Source organism: Myotis lucifugus, unplaced genomic scaffold (assembly GCF_000147115.1).
Source record: "Myotis lucifugus unplaced genomic scaffold, Myoluc2.0 scaffold_364, whole genome shotgun sequence".
NCBI classification, from domain to species: domain Eukaryota; kingdom Metazoa; phylum Chordata; class Mammalia; order Chiroptera; family Vespertilionidae; genus Myotis; species Myotis lucifugus.
This window is the reverse complement of record NW_005871412.1, coordinates 165797-184421: the sequence shown is the minus strand read 5'-3', so window position 1 is coordinate 184421 and position 18625 is coordinate 165797. Positions and strand designations below refer to the sequence as shown.

The 18625-nt window shown below is 40.4% G+C and overlaps 1 protein-coding gene across 1 annotated transcript in view; it reads left to right on the top strand.

The window, feature by feature from the left end:
* The window catches only part of THSD7B (thrombospondin type 1 domain containing 7B), a 720951-nt gene that overhangs the window by 610713 nt on the left and 91613 nt on the right, over positions 1-18625 (top strand). The window contains exons 13-14 of the mRNA XM_006101466.3: positions 5114-5247; positions 11459-11609. Of these exons, the coding sequence (XP_006101528.3) occupies positions 5114-5247; positions 11459-11609 (285 nt within the window). The remainder of the gene's footprint in view (positions 1-5113; positions 5248-11458; positions 11610-18625) is intronic.

Genomic DNA, 18625 nt, shown 5'->3' with positions numbered 1-18625 from the left:
ATTGCTCATGCAATATTTTTGCTATATAAAGTAATAGGCATCATCTACTACATAGACATCTTTGAACATTCTCTTCTTGGTTTTCCCTTTTTGGGAATTATAGATATTAGCATCACCTTTGTCACTGAGAAGATATTGACTGTCTCTCAGAGCATGGTGATGTGCCTGAACCAGCTAAACAGGCAGCCAGTGCACAATTAGCATCACCAGATTGGGATACTCAATCTCACTTTGGGGACCAGCCATGAATGACTAATTTAGCTTCTGCAAATGTTAGTTATTTTTCCCTGTAAATAGAGGTCAGACCAATATTGTCTAACTCAAATGACTGTGATAATCAAGACCTAAGACATAGAATGTCTCTTATAAGCTATAATCTTTTACACAGCATTATGGTGCTGACCGGGGACTGTGATGGACACAGTGCAAAGCTCCTGGGTTCAATTGCATATGTTACACTGTGAATAAACATTTAAATGCCTGATTAATAAAAATGGAAGCAAAAAGTTAATGGGTAATTGTGTAAATGTGGTACTTTCCAGTCAGACAGGTCCTAATGGAAGAAAGTATAACTTAAGTTTCTGATTGAATAAGAAAAGGGGCAAATTTGGTATCTTGAAGGAAGGTGGTGCCTAGAAGATCCTTCTGAAGGGAAAGTATGAGGCCTCGAGGAGGAAAGAGGGAAAGCCTAGATGAGGGATGAGGACCCTACGCCTGAGCAGAGGCAAGTTTTACATCTTATGTTAAGGGCTCACAGCATCTGAAGGAGAGGGGAATCCTTAATGCTTTGTGAGCTCATCACTCCAGGGGACCAGTTCCTACCCGCTTCCCATGAGACAGCCCTTGACTATGGCCCCAGATGGGCCTTTGAACCAATTTTCAAATGCAAAGTAGCCACAGAGTCCTTGGACTTGATAGCAGCTTCACTGGAGCAAAGGGTTGCCTCTACAGAAAAGCTGAGACCATGACTTTCCCTTGATTTGTCTTTGTTATTATTGTGCTTGTTGGATTGTTTGCCTTATCTGAGCCCTTGAAGCCTAAGATTCTGATCTGTAATAATGACAGTCACTGATGCCCAGTTAGATTCCAATTGTTTCCCCAACTGGAGTCAGTCTGAAGTTGAAGAGTGGTATCAGAAAACAATACCAAGTTAAATTGATCAGTTACCATGAGCAGTGGCCTACTAAATAATTATTAAAAGATTGACTCAGTGAATCCGTTTATGATTATGACTCCCGAACTATCAAAATATAAAAACAGAATTCCCCAATGAAGAAGTAATAAATAGGACTCATTACCAGGAGAATGTAATGTTACCTCTCTCAGAGGATCTAGACTTTTCAGTGGCATTTTTAGCATCGATGACCCTATTAAACTCTGTTATTTTCTTCCTAATTCATGCCATTAACACATGATTTTCATTTAACTTCCCCATGGCTCACTTCTTTCCTTCAGAACATTTCCATATGATTCCCTGATAAAGCCCGTGTTTTAACACATTTTCATTATAAAACTATAATCAGCAACTGAGTAGCAATATAAAATAGGGAGAACATAGAGAGCTGACAGAAGAAATTGGGCGTCTGGGTAGTTCATTTTTTTAATGTTATTTTATTGTTTAAAGTATTACAATTAGTAGTACATACGTCTCCTTTTTTTCCCCATTGACCTCCCCCCCCAGCCTCCCCTACCCCCCAGCACATTCCCTCACCCTCCCCCCAGTGTCTTGTGTCCATTGGTTATACTTATATGGATGCATACAAGTCCTTCGGTTCATCTCTTACCCGCCTCCAAGCCCTCCCTTGCCTTCCTGCTGTAGTTTGACAGTCTGTTCAATGATTCTTTGCCTCTGTATCTATTTTTATTCATCAGTTCATAATGTTATTTATATTCCACAAATGAGTGAGCTGCCTTTTTGCCTCTTCCAGGTGTTGTGGATCCTCTAGGTAAGATTCCTTTGCCTGGTGGACAAGGGCTCTAAGGAGACAATTCTCACAATTGTTAAGGGATGGCCTTTTTTCCATTAACAAAATCATCACGTAGTGCCTTTTGATAAAATAGTGATTGCTATTCCTCACCAAAGCCCATAATGGAAAGAAAAGTTTTCATTTCTATTCCTTCTTATTGTCCTTTGAGCTTTGTAAAGTACCTCTTACGTGTTCCATTTAGTGGGCTTATTTTCTCTAGAAAATTAACTAAGAGTCATTTAGCAACCTGGCCACATTCAAACATTAGTTTAATTCAACAAGTTCTTGTTGAGCACTACCCTCCACTCCCTGTCTTGTGAAATACAGACATCATAGAAACGTTGTCCCTGCCTAAGACTCACACATTTCTTTTTTAAGTAGTCACATAAATAACACTGCTATTCCAGATCTGAGTCCTGGTTAAATATGCTGATAGAAAAGCATACTTAGGTATGCAGAATACAAATTGTGTTTCTTTGAGCATATTCTCAATATTACTTAAGATAAAAAGTAAACACATATGGTATTAAGACTGAGATAAAAAAAAAAGGCTATGATCCTATGAGAAAATAGGAAACATATAGAGCAGTGGTTCTCAACCTTGGCTGCACATTAGAATCACCTGATTTTAAAAAGATTCCCAGGTGATTCTAATGTGCAGCCAGGGTTGAGCACCACTGATATAGAGGAATCAAAGTGATGACTTTTTCAAATGTGTCTGCTCCCCTAGAACCCACCGCCCTAGCCACCACCACTGTCCCCACGCTGTACATGTGCATGTGACATTATAATGTAGCTACAAGAGTGCTTAAAACTGAGGCTGTCACTTGAGTACCAAAAGCAAGGAAACATGGGAAACTGGAAACATGGGGAGAACCTTGTGGAAGTGTTGGGGTTTACTGTGCTTTGAGGGAAGGGTAGCGATTTATCAGCTAGAAGTGACAGTGTGAACGTCGTTAAAATGGCTGATGCATATGGGGGGCATGTCAAGTAAACCCATGGGACTGGAGAACCTTCGTTAAGAGGAGCTATTTTTCCACCGTTAATCAAGAAGGTGGTCACCATCGTCCTACATAGACCTACTCCCTGTCTTCCAGAAGCTTGTCACTGAGGTTAGCTACTCTGCTACAGGTGGAGTAGGCTGGCACATAAAGAATAAAAGCAGTAAATCAATCTATCACCAAGCGTTCAAGGTTTATATAAGAGGTACATGCAACTAACACTTTTTCATTTTCCATCTGACCTTGGGGCTTTTGATGGCTGGATTTGTACGCTTGGCCTAGCATCGATAGTTTTAGAAAAATAGGTTCATCTCAGGGAGGCTATCCCACCATTTGCTTATGGATGGGCACATCGGGAGGTGTGGGAGAAATTGTTTTTAATGAATTTCTTCTCCATCCCCTGTTTGTGCAAAGTGGTTTGACAGACTTTCTTGTATCTCATATGCAAATCAACAAGCTTTCTTTGAATTGTCTGATACATATTAAGGAGCTTATAAAATGAACCTATAAATTTAGTGAGAGCTTCAAGTCCAGGGTACAGTTGGGTCAACTAACCTTCAGTGGCTGTCAGCTCTGTTTCCTGGTGTCTGTTTGGGTGGGGTCATGTCTTTTCAATTTTATAGATTTTTTCTCTTACCTCTAGCATCCTCTGAGGTTTTTTTTAGCACTTTCCTCCCTTACACGTTATTCTAATGTAGGCACTGCTCCTGACCCTTTCATTTCATTCTTGTCGGCATTCACAGCAAGAAATGTGATTCTTTTATGACTTAATTCCTACTTTTCCTACACCCATTTCCACTTCTATTTTCCATCTCCTTTCATTTTGCCCTCACATATTTTTCACTTCGTGGTTTCCCTTATCCATGTGCACTCTACATGAGAGCCAAATAGAACCCCGCAGATAAAAATAGTTTCTGACATTATTTGTGATTCCAAAGATGTAGTCTCACAAATAACCTTTTTTCGTTTGATTCCCATCTAACATGCTGACAGTGCTCCAATCTCGTCTTCTGATTATCCCATTACATAGTGCTTTCCCCTGCATTTAGTAGAAACTCGGAAGTAATGGTTCTATTTGGATAGCACTGCCTAGTCATCATTTACAATTTTATGGAATTAGAAAGGCGAGGGGAGGAAAGGATCCAGGCTTACATTTTTATTTAAGAGGAAAGGCATTAATTAACTATTTGGGTAATGGGCTGAGCCACTCTTTATCAGCAGGCTAAACTAGAGCCATCGTTGTGGGCTAGAGCAACATTTCACACCAGGGAACAGTTTTTTTTCTTACCGAGGAAGAACACTGTGCTCTATATTGATAACTAATACATTTTAAATTCAACCTCTAAAAGGCAGACAAATTCATTTAACTACCCATCAATTTCAGGAAAAAAATAATTGCAAACAGATAGGAAGTAACCTAAGAATTAATTTATGGCACCCAGTGAATTTACCATGACATTGTAGGTATTCACAGTCAGCAATCATGCACAGCCTCTGACAGTTAGACAGCATTTGTTGTGCATGCGTATGTGTGTGTGTGTGTGTGTGTGTGTGTGTGTGTGTGTTTTAGCTATGCTCTGAACACATCCTACAAATAGCTACATTCAGATGAAGCCACGATGCCCAGGAGGCTAAATGATTGCCTGCTAGCACTGATCATTTGGGAGCCTAAAAAGAAATTTTTGGTGCAAAAATACCACTTTTCTTATGCATTCTAAAAACCTGTTATGTTCAGGAGTAAATTTCCCTTCCATGTATTTGTTTCAATTGACATCTTAAAGTACATCTGAGAATACAATACACCATATAATTGAGAGCTGAACCGGCTAATAGATGCTGTGTGAGCTCTTTGAGGAAACGAAATGATAATGGAATCCCTATTCTCGTTGATGGGGAATGACTGTCCTTTGTTCTCTTCTGCAAAGGCATACCCTCATATCTTAGTTGATTTCCCTGGTATATTTCTTTAGGCAAATCCGTAATTTCAGAGAAGCCAAATATATCTTGCTTTGAGGGATATAATTGGCCGTTTGGACCAGAGTGTAGTTCTCAGATTATGCTCAGCAGGCATTGCAAAAAGAGAGGCATTTTTTCTATAACTTGGGTAGTTTAACATACTTTTTTTCCCTTTGCTGTTCTTCACAGGTGCATGAGGCAGTCCCGTGTTACAGTGAGTGCAATCAGTATTCCTGGGTTGTAGAACACTGGTCCCCATGCAGAATCCACAACGAGCTGAGGCCCTTGCGCTGTGGCGGAGGAATGCAATCTAGGAAAATCAGGTGTGTGGAACGGAGGCATTTGGGGAAGGGGGCAGTGGGGCTTCGGCATTTCTGTAAAAACAACAGCGTTGTTTGCCAAGCACATTCTGACTTTCACACAGTGTACTCTGGCTTTCGCTCATTTCTAAGAATCCATGGAGCACATGTGCCCTCCGCTGCCAAAAGGGGGTGGGAATTCCTCAGCAATGAAGCCACCATCCTTACCGTTTCCCCCCAATGCCTTTGGTGGGCAGCCGATGGCATGGAGCGGCTGGCATCCCTCCGCTGACTCCTGGCCATCACTGTTAACAAACTAGGAGATTTGACCGTGTTGCCATGTTTCTCATAAGAAGAGGAGATTAGGACATAGACACACCCAGAGGAAGACAGCAGGTGAGGACCCAGTGAGAAGAGGGACACCCACACGCCCAAGATGGAGACCTCAGGAGAACCGATTCTGCCAACACTTTGCTCTCAGACTGCTAACTTCTACATTGTGAGAGCATACATTTCTGTTCAGGCCACCCAGTCCCTGGCGTTTTGTTATGACATCCCTTGCTAACTCACACATACTCACTGTGTCATGTGATTTATGTGCACGATCACATTTACTGGTAAATATGTGAAGCGGATTTTCCAGGAATTTTGCAATGCAACCATTATTGAGTTTAATAGCATGCTCTTCTTTTTTTCTTAAACCTCACCTGAGGATATTTTTTCATTGATTTTTAGAGAGAATAGAAGGGAGAGAGGGAGGGTAACAGAGAGAGAAGCATTCATTTGAGCGAGACACATTGATTGTTTGCCTCCCGCATGCACTTCTACCAGGGCTGGGGATGGAAACCTGACACCCAGGTTCATGCCCTTGACCGAAAATAGAACCCATGACCCTTCCATGCCCAGGTCAATGCTGTAACCAGTGAACCACACCAGCAAGGGCAATAGCATGCTGTTGTAATACATGAAACGGCTTATCTGTTCTCTTTCTTAAAACCTACAGAGTGGAGGACATCTTCATAGTTCATGCATGACTGCTATCACTTATTAATTTAAAAAATAGCCTTTGAATCTTTGCCTTCTATGATCAGGCACTGTTCCAGGAACTGGGGATAAGGGGAACAAACAGTTCCTGTACTCGAAGACATTAGTAGCAGAGAAAAAGTAGACACATAAGTAAATATATTGGAAAGTCTTTGTTTCTAACTGCCAAGAAGAAACATAAAATTGGGTCAGAGAGATGACGGATACTATTTAGGGGAGGTTGACCAGCAATATTTGAGGAGGGACCCAAATAAATGAGGTTCTATAGAAAGAGGATTCCAGGGAGGAAGAAGCATCCAAACCAGGAACCTAGTGGGCTTGTGATAACAAGGTAAATAACAAGCTGCCCCATGTGCTGGCGCCAGTACTCAAATCATGTAGTCTTCTAGAGCAAGGTAAAAGGAGATGATTCCTTTTGCTATCCTGGAAAAGGTAAAAAAAAATATGTATGTGTGTGTGTGTGTGTGTGTGTGTGTGTGTGTGTGTATATATATATATATATATATATATATATATATCCCAAGTTCAAAGGCTGTTAAATCGCGTTGTTTACTCATATCTTCAGAAAAAAAAAACACTTCTACTGTCATGGTAAACAACCTGCTTCCTGTTTATAATGGTCTGGCCCTCTAGCAACTTCAGCGTGAAATTATAGCTAATTTGCCTACAAACATTAGGTGGTCATAATAATCTGGCCACTCAGTGTATATGCCTAAGTGACCATCACAACCAAATGGACAACCGAACAGGCTGCATGAGGCATCCAGACCAACAGGGGGCTTAGTGAGGGGCAACCAAACGACTGAGCAGCAGGCTGCTTGGGGCAACCAGGCCAGCAGGGTGGCAGTTAGGGCAACCAGGCCAGCTGGACAGGGCAGTTGGGGGTGACAGGGCCAGCAGGGGGTGAAGTAATGGGCGACCAGGCCAGCAGGGGGGGGCAGTTAGGGGTGATCAGGCAGGCAGGCAGGTGAGCAGTTAGGAGCCAGTGGTCCCGGATTGTGAGAGGGATGTCTGCCGGTTTAGGCTCAATACTGGCAGTGAGACATCCCCCAAGGGGTCCCAGATTGGAGAGGGTGCAGGCTGGGCGGAGGGAACTTCCCCTCCCCTGTGCACGAATTTTGTGCACCGGGCCTCTAATATATATATTCCTCTAGAGGCTCCAGGAAGGAATGGAGCTCTGCCAAAGCACCAAGTTAGCCTAGTGAGATCCACACTGGATTTCTGTGCTTCAGAATGATCAGATAATAAATTTACATTGTTTGAGACATTAAGTTTGTGGTGAGTTTTACAGTGTGTTGCCTTTAACTTAAATTTTTGTTTTCAGTATGATATTAAGGGACTGTGTATTTTCTAATCAAAAGGCTCTCGTTATGACCCCTTCTAGCTAATAAACTTTCAGTTCCCTGCATTGGCAGAGAGGGACTATCACTGAGCTGTGTAGATTAGGGGAGGGGATCCCAGGGACCGGCTACTTAAACACACTTTCAATAAATTCTCCAGTTTTTCAGCCTCTTTCATTCATATTTTCAGGTGTACTTAGTGACACAAATTCCCAAATAGCTCATGTGTTCTGTGGTGTAAATGGAGGTACTTTCTTGTTTTTCCTTGAAGAATTCATATTCAGCTTTCCTGGTGTGATAAGGCAGTTAGCACTAGCCCATTCATTTTCCTTTTGTTGCCTTTGTCTTCTTGTTCTTTGTCCTCACAGGGTAATGCCTTTCCCTCTCTCTTGGTGTGTGTGTGTGTGTGTGTGTGTGTGTGTGTGTGTGTGTGTGTTTGTGTGTGTGTGTGTGTGTAAAAAAAGACTGGTGCATAAGTTCAACTAGTCACCATTGACCAGAAGTAGCCTTACCTCTTCTTCTCAGTGAAATGATAAAAGGACATCAGCTGAGAGTATGTGGTCAAAATGAAAAGCAATTTCCAGCTTTAAATTTGTCCAGGGAAAGAGAAAAAAGCCACCTCGTGGTCCCTCCTTCCACTATTGACTGTTACTGCAGGAGAAATTAAAGTCTAAGGATAACTCTGTACCATGCCTCCCTATATAGGAAATCATTACATACTTATGTCTTCTCTCTGTCTGCCGTTTTCTCCTACCCTCCTTTATACATTGCTTTCCCATTACTTAGCACCTAATAAAGTTTATTTTATTTTGTGCCTAGTGATTGACTACAATTTTCCTAAAATTTTAAACAATTATTAATATATATATGTAAAAAGACTCCTACTATGTAGAACAATTCACTTCAGCACAGCATGATTTGGGGAGTACCAAAAGCTCTCCTGCACACCCCCCTTAAGATGTTTTCTCCTTGGCTGTGGCCTTGTGTCTGAAATAACCAGGCCAGCAAATGGTACCTTTTATCCCATCATCATGGTCATCTTCACCTTTACTCTGATCATTGTCACTCCAAGAACATATTGGCAACAATAAAGATCCTGCCTGTCATTGTTTCAGTTGTGTGCACCAGCATCCAGGCAAGGGCCTGGTGCACTGTAAACCCTTAAAAATATTTACTAAGTGAATTATTACTAACAAAGAATAACATTTTATACCAACACGTAGCAAAAGAGCTTGTACATACCAAGTCATTATTAAACACTTTTGAGAAAATATTTTTTTTAATATATTTTATTGATTTTTTTACAGAGAGGAAAGGAGAGAGATAGAGAGCCAGAAACATCGATGAGAGAGAAACATCGATCAGCTGCCTCCTGCACACCTCCCACCGGGGATGTGCCCGCAACCCAGGCACATGCCCTTGACCGGAATCGAACCTGGGACCCCTCAGTCCGCAGGCCGATGCTCCATCCACCAAGCCAAACCGGTTTCGGCAAGAGAAAATATTTTTTAAATAATCTAATTGATAGCTTATATAATAAAAGGCTAATATGCAAATCGACCAAATGGCAGAATGACCAGTCTCTATGACGTGCACTGACCACCAGGGGGCGGATGCTCAACGCAGGAACTGACCTCTGGGGGTCAGTGCTCTTCCACAGGGGGGCGCTGCTCAGCCAAAAGCCAGGCTCACTGCTGGCGAGTGCAGCTGCGGTGGTGGGTGCCTCTCCTACCTCCGTGGCAGCAAGGATATCCAATTGCCGACTTAGGCCCGCTCCCTGGACTGCAAGAGGGCGCAGGCCGGGCTGAGGGACACCCCCGCCCCCAAGTACATGAATTTCATGCACCAGGCCTCTAGTCCCATCTAATAAAAGAGTAATATGAAAATGGACCATCACTCCAACACACAAGATGGCCACCACAAGATGGCCAGTAGGGGAGGACAGTTGTGGGCGATCAGGCCAGCAGGGAAGGGCAATTGGGAGGGACCAGGCCTTCAGGGCAGTTGTGGGTGATCAGGTCTGTGGGGGAGGGCAGTTGTGGGCGATCAGGCCTGCAGGGGAGGGCAGTTGGGGGGGACCAGGCCTGCAGGGGAGGGCAGTTGGGGGGGACCAGGCTGGCAGGGGAGGACTGTTAGGGGCAACCAAGCTGGCAGAGGTGGACAGTTAGGGGCAACCAGGCCTGCAGAAGAGGACAGTTAGGGGCAATCGGGCTGGCATGGGAGCAGTTAGGCATTTATCAGGCTGGCAGGGGAGTGGTTAGGGGGTGATCAAGCTGGCAGGCAGAAGCAGTTAGAGGCAATCAGGCAGGCAGGCAAGTGAGCGGTTGGGAGTCAGCAGTCCTGGATTGTGAGAGGGATGTCTGACTGCCCATTTAGGACTGATCCTACTGGCAGTAGGACATCCCTCAAGGGGTCTCAGATTGGAGAGGGTGCAGGCTGAACTGAGGGACACACCCCCCGTGCATGAATTTCGTGCACTGGGCCTCTAGTATAATATAAATACAGAGAAAGACCACATCATAGGGGTATAGCTTGGTGACTTTTCATAATGTGAACACACCTTGAACCACCCAGAGACCAAGACACAAGATACTACCAGGACCACCTAAGCCCCTGTCAGTCAGTAACCCCAAATGTAATCACTATTCTGACTTCTGAGACCACGGAAGAGTATTGTCCATTTAACTTTATGTGAATGGGATTATAAAGAATGTTCTTTTGTGTCAGCTTCTTTTTTTTAATATATTTATAAGCTTTACCCATGCTCTTGTATGCAACCATAGTTCATGCATTCTCACCACTGTATAGCATGTAATTGTGTTAATTTACCACAATGTATTTGCTTTATGTTGCTGGCTACATAGTCTAGGTAAACTGTTTCTAGTTTGGCTGATTATGAATAGTGGTGCCATGAACATTTTCAGTCATAGTATGGTGCATGTTTTTCCACATTTGTTTTGCAGAGGAATATAAAATTGGGATTGTTGGAATACACTGTATGTATATGTTTAGTTTTAGTAGATACTGTCGCCTAATTTACCAAAGAGTTTGTGCTCCAACTAGCAGAGTTAGAAGAGTTAAATTTTCTCCACATTCTTGCCAACGCTTTGATATTTTTTGTGTTTTTATTTAAGCCATTCTGGTGGATGTATATAGTGGTATAAGACTTGGGTTTTCATTTGATGGTATCAACATCATGATCATTTATTTAACTTTCACCAGCATTTATCTCAAAGCCCGACACCGGAGAGTCCAAACAACTATAATGTGTGCATCTGTATCTTGTGCACAAAAATGCTTGCTCATTGTCCTTTGGTTTATGGCATCAAAACTTCCTATTGATTTACAGAAAACACCTAAAAGAAAAACATGTTCAATTAATATTCACTTTACTTTGTCCTGACCTTAAATGTGTTGGACACAGATTACGGAGGCATAGATGATATGATAGGAGATAGAAGTCTAGGGAAAGTCTGAAGGAATCACGGCAACCAGAGGTCCTGGCTATTACAAAGTGATGGGTTCATTCTGAAAAGGAGCGCCTTCAAGATTTGCTACAATAAAAAGAAAATTCACTCTGTGCTGGACCTGAGCAAACATATTGTAGGTCTCTTTAGAGTGAGAGGTGTTCAAGGACAGTAGTTATCTCTGGTCCCTGTTTATCTTTCCTGCTCTGCGGAATAAAGGGGTCAGCACAGAGTTATCACTCCGTGAAGGCACTGGAATTTTTTTCCTGGTTTCTCTGCTCATCTTATGTTATGTTTGAGGAGTAACTAACTATGATACCTCACGACTAAATGTACTCTCTACTGTTTGAAGTCATCACATTATGTTGTGCTCTTGCCTCACAGATGTGTGAACACGGCCTCCAGGGAAGGTGGGGCAGTAAATAACAGCTTCTGCAACCAGGACGAGATGCCCCCAGAAACCCAGCCCTGCTCGCTTCTGTGCCCCAGTGAATGCGTCATGTCCGAGTGGGGAACCTGGAGCAAGTGCCCACAGGTAACTCTCTCCCCCGCCAGCGCCCTAATCCCATGGTGCGGCCTTCACTAGACAGTCACAGTGCTGCTCTCAAAACCATTCTTCTAGTCCTAGAGGAAAATATTGTTGCCTAAGAAAGGAAAAGAAAAAAAAATTCAGCTATCAAGACTGAGCAATTTAAAATGCCAGTGCCTCTTTTTAGGCATTTATCAAGGGAACCGAACAGGGAAAATGAGCCTATAATGATGATGCTAGGATTTGAACGCGCTCCCATTGTTAAAGTGGTCTCTTAAGTACTCAAACGATTCTCATTGTCATCTCTTGGTCCTGTTCCATTTTTATCATGGCAGAATCAATTTTATCTGAGGAGCTCAACTCCACTGTGTAATTTAGCTTCTGTTAGTGATGATCTGTTTTTGTCTTTTGCTGTTGTTCCCAAAGATGTGGTGTTCTTTGGCCATATTTTCCCAGAACTTAACAAAAACAAACCTTTTTGAAGTCCAAAGAATTAGCTTTCATTGTTCTTTTAAAAAATGAAAACATAACCAAATATGCCAAAATGAATATTCTTCAAGTAATGTGGTTCAGTTTAATATTCTCAGAAGATAAATTTCAATGTTGTATTAGACACATATTTCTGCCTAAAGCACTAAAAATAAAATTAGGATAAGGAACATATTATATGGGTCCAAATATGAGGAAGGAAAGAAGTAGGATCTTTGAATTCAATGGTGGTACTGATGTTTGTGGAAAGCTTGTGTAAAATCTTCATACAAATGAAGTCCATTATACAGACGGAGAAACTGATCCTCAGGAAGGCTAAGTAGCTTACACGAGGGTCCACAGTGATTAAGTGCTGCAGCTGGGCATGAACCTTATTCTGTTTGAGAAAGCCAGAGCCTTTGCTCTTACAACCTTGGTTCACTTCTCTTAGAAGAATTAAGGTAGATTTAGACTCAATATTTCTCTTGCTTTAAGATGCAACATTTTTTAAAGAACAAAGTGAGTTATTTTAGCAAGTTATAATAATCTGTATGATTATACCATGACTGAGTACATATAATCACAGTTTAGAAAGTGTGGTAGCCTACACTTTTTATTAATCAATTTGCAGAAGAATTAACAACCTGAAGAAGTTTAATTAAATGTAGAGGCCATGATTTCTCTCACTTCCTTTTTTCTAATTTGCTCACAGCAGAATCCATTAAGCTGTGAGCACTTTGCAATGAAAATGTTGCCCTCTTAAGTCAAAGTACTGACTACTAAGTGAAAATGTTTGCTGGAGGAGCGTTTTGTGCAGGGTCCTGATGACTGGCGTTGTGTGTTTGCTTCTTTGGGTTTCTAAGAGACACTTTTCTTTAAGGTTTTCTTTTCTAAACATAGTCACTCTATTTTTTGAGTGTTTGTTAATTGGAGACAGAGAAAATATTTTAACCTCCTTTTGTGCGTCTGGAAGATGACATAGGTACTTGCTTGTCACCATGGGGTTGTCCTTCACCTGCTTATATATCTTTGAAGATACGTAGTAATAATAATAATAATAATAATAATAATGTAATAGCAATAACAATAATAGTTATGGCAACAGCAACAACAACTTTCATTGAGCACATCTTCAGTAAACAACATTGTGCTGGAGTTAAACAGCGCTATGTTCTGATGCTAGACATTATCCATGGTCACTCAGGTCTGACAGAGCATGTTCTTCCTCAGATGTCCCTCGTTCTCTAGTATAAATAAAGACTTTAAAGTGGAAAAAACGTTAATTAGTACACACAACTTGTAAGTTTCCCTATCTCTATATATGTTGCATAATTTTAATAAATTGCCACATCTTAGCATAATGCGCCAACATCATAGATGCTTAAACAGTACTTGGCGATGATCATGATCATGATAATGGCAAAGTTAGCAAGCTGGATCTTTATGACTAAAGTTTAATTAGCATATTAATGTGCATTTTCTGAGAAAAAAAATAGAAACAATTATTGTGTAATTGTTCTCTATACTGTGTTGAATCACAGTACAATATTGGCCATTATTCTACCAAATTCTCTTTTGATAGTCTGCAGTGTGACATACGTTAATGGAACCAATTCACTATGTTTTGTTTTTTACTCTCCTTTGTTTTCTTCCCAGGGCAGTTCTTTAAAACCAAACACTTAACAAACAAAAAACAAAACAAAAATAAATTTTTAAAAAAGCAGAATATTTCTGAGATAAAAATATATTTATATTTCTCTTTTTATGCTCCATCCCAGAGATTGCAATTTGGTGGGTCTGGGTAGAGCCCATGAAATTGCATTTCTAACAAGTTTCCAGGTGATGCTAATTCAGCCACTTTGGAGAACACTCTTTGGGTCACAAGTCTCTTGGTCATTACATTCTAGTCATGTTCTTTCTCAGTATCACTTTAATGACAATATCATGTGGAAACTTAGCTTATATTTACAGATGCTTTCCATGTGCTAGACAATGTATTCAGCATTTACTTATTATCCCATTTAATCTGCACAGTGTCACTATTAAATACATACTATTATTCCTCCAATGTATAGATGAATAAACTAAGTCTCAGAGAGGGGTTAGTGACCTGTTGTTTTTTTGTGCTAGTAAAAGGCACAGTGACTATATAAGCCCAGGTAGTCTATATAGGGTGGGACAAAAGTAGGTTTACAGTTGTGCGTACCGAGTTTATTCTTGTATTATTATTAACTATTGTATTATTTTCCATAAGAACAACTGTAAACATACGTTTGCCACACCCTGTACATTTCTAACCTCTACAAAGGAAATAGAAATTACACTTCCTGTCCTTGAGAATATTATAGCCTGTCAAGTCTGTTACCTGCTTTTTTGCTTTACTTCGGTTATGGATTCGTGAAGTTAAGATTTTTCAAAATTGAATAACCTACCTCATTTGAATAGATTGCCAAGTAACGGAAGGAAGGACTCATGAAAGGATGTGGTCTAATGTCCTGGAACACTTGGCTGTGTGATTGTGGCCAAGTTACTTAAGTCTCTGAGCTACAGTTTCCTTTTAAGGAAAATAACAATGACAGCTGCTTTTTCCTGATTTTTTAATGATTGAGACAATGCATATAAAGTAAACAGCACATAGTATAATTTAATACAAGTTTGTTTTAAAAGCTGCAAATCATTATTTTCATTGGCCGGGAAACAAAAGACAGGTGGCCATACATTTTCTAAGCCATATACTGAATATTCCTTTTCCCACACAAAATGAGTTATTACTTGATCTTAAAGAAGTGAAATGTCACCTCCTTTGCTAGAAAATGTCTTATGCCTAATTTAAGAGTAGTCCCCAAAAGTAAGGCATCAGAAAGATAACTTTGAATGGGTTACTGACCAACATACCCCTAATTGCAAGCCATACCAAAGAGCAAATAAGACAAAGGCACTAAAAATTGTATGAGGACCATTTTATCTGTATTGGGAAGAACTGGGGACTAAATGGGTCAAGGAAAAACACAATTCAAGGCTAACTTTGAAGAAAAAGGAAAACCATGATTTTCATGTACTTATTTTCATAATATATATATATATACATATACAGGGTGTCCCAAAAATTTATAAACACACTCTAACAGCTGAAAGTTTAATTGATTTTTTTTCCAGATTTAACCCATTGGAATTATTATAATTATTCAAAATGTGTATACATTTTTGGGACACCCAGTTTATATGTAAAATTTATTTTTTTTACTTAAATACTCACTTTTCCAGCATGCTTTAATATAAAAGGAAACATGGAATTTGTACATCAAAAACCCGTGCAATAGTGTTTGTTCTTTAAATACTTGTGTATAAATACACATGTGTATATGTATCTATACACATATGTACAAATATACAAATGTATATATTTAACAGTTTATTGTTTATTACCCTTTATTCCTATTTTTCTCTACCTATTTTTTTTTAGTTTTTATCTTTATGTTTCATACTTCAAAATTATGTTCATGAGAATTCATAGAATTATATATTCTTCAGGAGAGGTTTATCAATTTCTGAATTCAGACACTGTTCAGCCCCTGATATATCTGAACAAATATATGGTTCTCTTCATTTATGCCACCAATCCCTGCAGAAAATTTCTGATAAATAATACAGATTTTCTATTTATGACTCTCCTTGGAGACTTGACAAAGGAAAATCTTTTTTTTTTTTTTTAAATATATATTTTATTGATTTTTTACAGAGAGGAAGGGAGAGGGATAGAGAGTTAGAAACATCAATGAGAGAGAAACATTGATCAGTTGCCTCCTGCACACTCCCTACTGGGGATGTGCCCGCAACCAAGGTACATGCCCTTGACCAGAATCGAACCTGGGACCCTTGAGTCCACAGGCTGATGCCCTATCCACTGAGCCAAACCGGTTAGGGCATACAAAGGAAAATCTTAATCAATCATATTAATAGAAAGAAGCAAAGAGGATCTTGGAGAGGAATTACCAAACTGATACATATTTTACAGAAGCAAGCTTTTGGAATCCCTCTCCAGAAAGAGGACTCAAGTTTAGCAAACCCATTTGAACTTGTATTGATTCACTTCAAGCTGAATGCATCAAGGCTGGCGAGAACTATAGCCACCATCCCCTTACACTGCGGGAAATGGAAATTCAATGCACAGTGGTTCAAGCGCAGCCTCCTGGTCAAACAGTGGCTCGGATCTTTGCATTATCACAGGACAATCTCTGAAGAAGGATCAGGAAGGAAGAATACATAGGGCTTCAGTATAATCAAATCTGACTTCTATTATAGACTTAGTAGTGTGCTTCCAAAATACATCTTATTTATATATTTTTCTCCAGCTCTTTATGAGTGCAGGGTACTCTAGTGAAAGCCGTTGTGGGTATATATCAGCAGATACACACTGCCATTACTCCTGCAAGTAGTGACACTTCTTTAGAAGAGAAAGAAAAATGCACTCATTTTCTGATACATGCTCAAGAGCTAAGCAGTTGAGGTTAAGAAAAATACCTTTTTTCATGGTGTTCCGGTGTTATTTCTGGTAAATGCCATCAACAATGACTTCCATTACTGATGACTCAGCATTTTCAGTACCTTAAGTATCCCTGAAAGTTATGTTTCCAGGGAAGCAAATTTCCCCAATGTTCACTACTAGTGCTCAGCTGCAGGCTCTTCATCAACGTATCCTCACAGTCTGGAGCATGACCAAGCTGCCTCGTGCTTTTCTTTGGCTCACAACTAAAAGCTGGAGGAGAACGATTGAAATTTTATATACCGAAGTGAAAGTTTTGGTTGCTTCTGCTAAGTTGATACTGATTTTTGTAAGAAGCCAGTAACTCATTACTCTAGAGCATCAGTTCTCAACCTGTGGGTCGCGACCCCTTTGGTGGTCGAACGACCCTTTCACAGGGGTCGCCTAAGACCATCCTGCATATCAGATATTTACATTACGATTCATAACAGTAGCAACATTACAGTTATGAAGTAGCAACGAAAATAATTTAATGGTTGGGTCACAACATGAGGAACTGTATTTAAAGGGCCAGAAGGTTGAGAACCACTGCTCTAGAGCTAATGGAGTTTTTTTACCCCTGTGTGCTGTGAGGTTTAATATTGTTATTGGGGAAATTGAGGTATCCCTTTTCTCACTGAGTGTTGACAGTGGAGTCCTTATGATATCTCAAGAAAAAGAATTTTCTTGAGATATCATAAGAATGAGTGATTTTTATTTGCCTGGAATTACACCCCTGGGTTTCCAAAGTCCCATTTCCCTTAGTCCATTCTGGAAGAAGTGTAATTGGGGTTTCATTAGAGCTAGAAGCAAAGCCAGTCCCATTCCATGTTGCAGCAGGTCCAGTACTGCATCAGGCTAATTACAATGCATCCGTCCATTGTTTGCCGGGCCCAGTTGGCCGTGGACCATGTGGGCAAATGCAGGGGAGCCAAGAGAGTGATCCACCTGCAACATGTCCCAAGAGAACCAAGAGAGTGAATGCCTTTGTTTGCAGTGTGGTTGGCAAACTCATTAGTCAACAGAGCCAAATATCAACAGTACAATGATTGAAATTTCTTTTGAGAGCCAAATTTTTTAAACTTAAACCATATAGGTAGGTACATTGTTATTAACTTAATTAGGGTACTCCTAAGGCTTAGGAAGAGCCACACTCAAGGGGCCAAAGAGCTGCATGTGGCTCGCGAGCTGCAGTTTGCCGACCACTGGTTTAGGGGATAAAATATCTCAAATTTCTTGGCCTTTCAGTAGCCACACCTATTCTGGCCAATGACCCATTCCCAGGTGTGATTGCCAGCAAGCATCTTTGCAGTCCCTCCAACTTTATTGGGCATGCATCTGTTTCCCCCTGTTCAGTCCCTTCCCCCACAGATCTGCTGGGAATAGACAGGTGGCTCCCTGGAGAGTGTAAAGCTTAGCTTCCTGGTGTAGCTCTCTAAATAACATGCCTCTACTATTTGGCCTTCCCTTTGCTTCTTTCCTAGTATTAATAACTGGGTTAATTGCAATGGTATCAGTATCACTCAGAACCATTAATGTTTCCAGAACCAATTAGGCCCTGCAGAAAGGGTGCCTCATTTCATGCAGTGTAGCAGCAAATGGCAATTAGATGAAAGCAGTCTTTGGGCTGTTCCAGTTTTTAAAATTCAATATATTATCATTCTCTTTTATAAAGTGTAATTTCTTTGAATCTCACTATCACAAATTTGAAGTATAAATAAGGGTTCATTGTTCTCAATCCCTTGGTCTCTTTCTCCCAATCTCTCTACCTGACTTTATGTCTTATTATAGTAGAAATTCTCTCAAAAAATGGAATAATGACCCCACAAATTGATCAACCAGCTCAACATTGATCACATGTTTCAACAATTATCTACATATGACATTTTTATTTCTTCCCCACCTTTTAGTCCTTCTTCTATAGATGACATTAAAGTATATCCCACATTTCATATTATTTTATCCATGAATATTTATATATATTTTCTTAAGAGATAATGGCTAATCACAACTTCAGCAAAATATAACTACA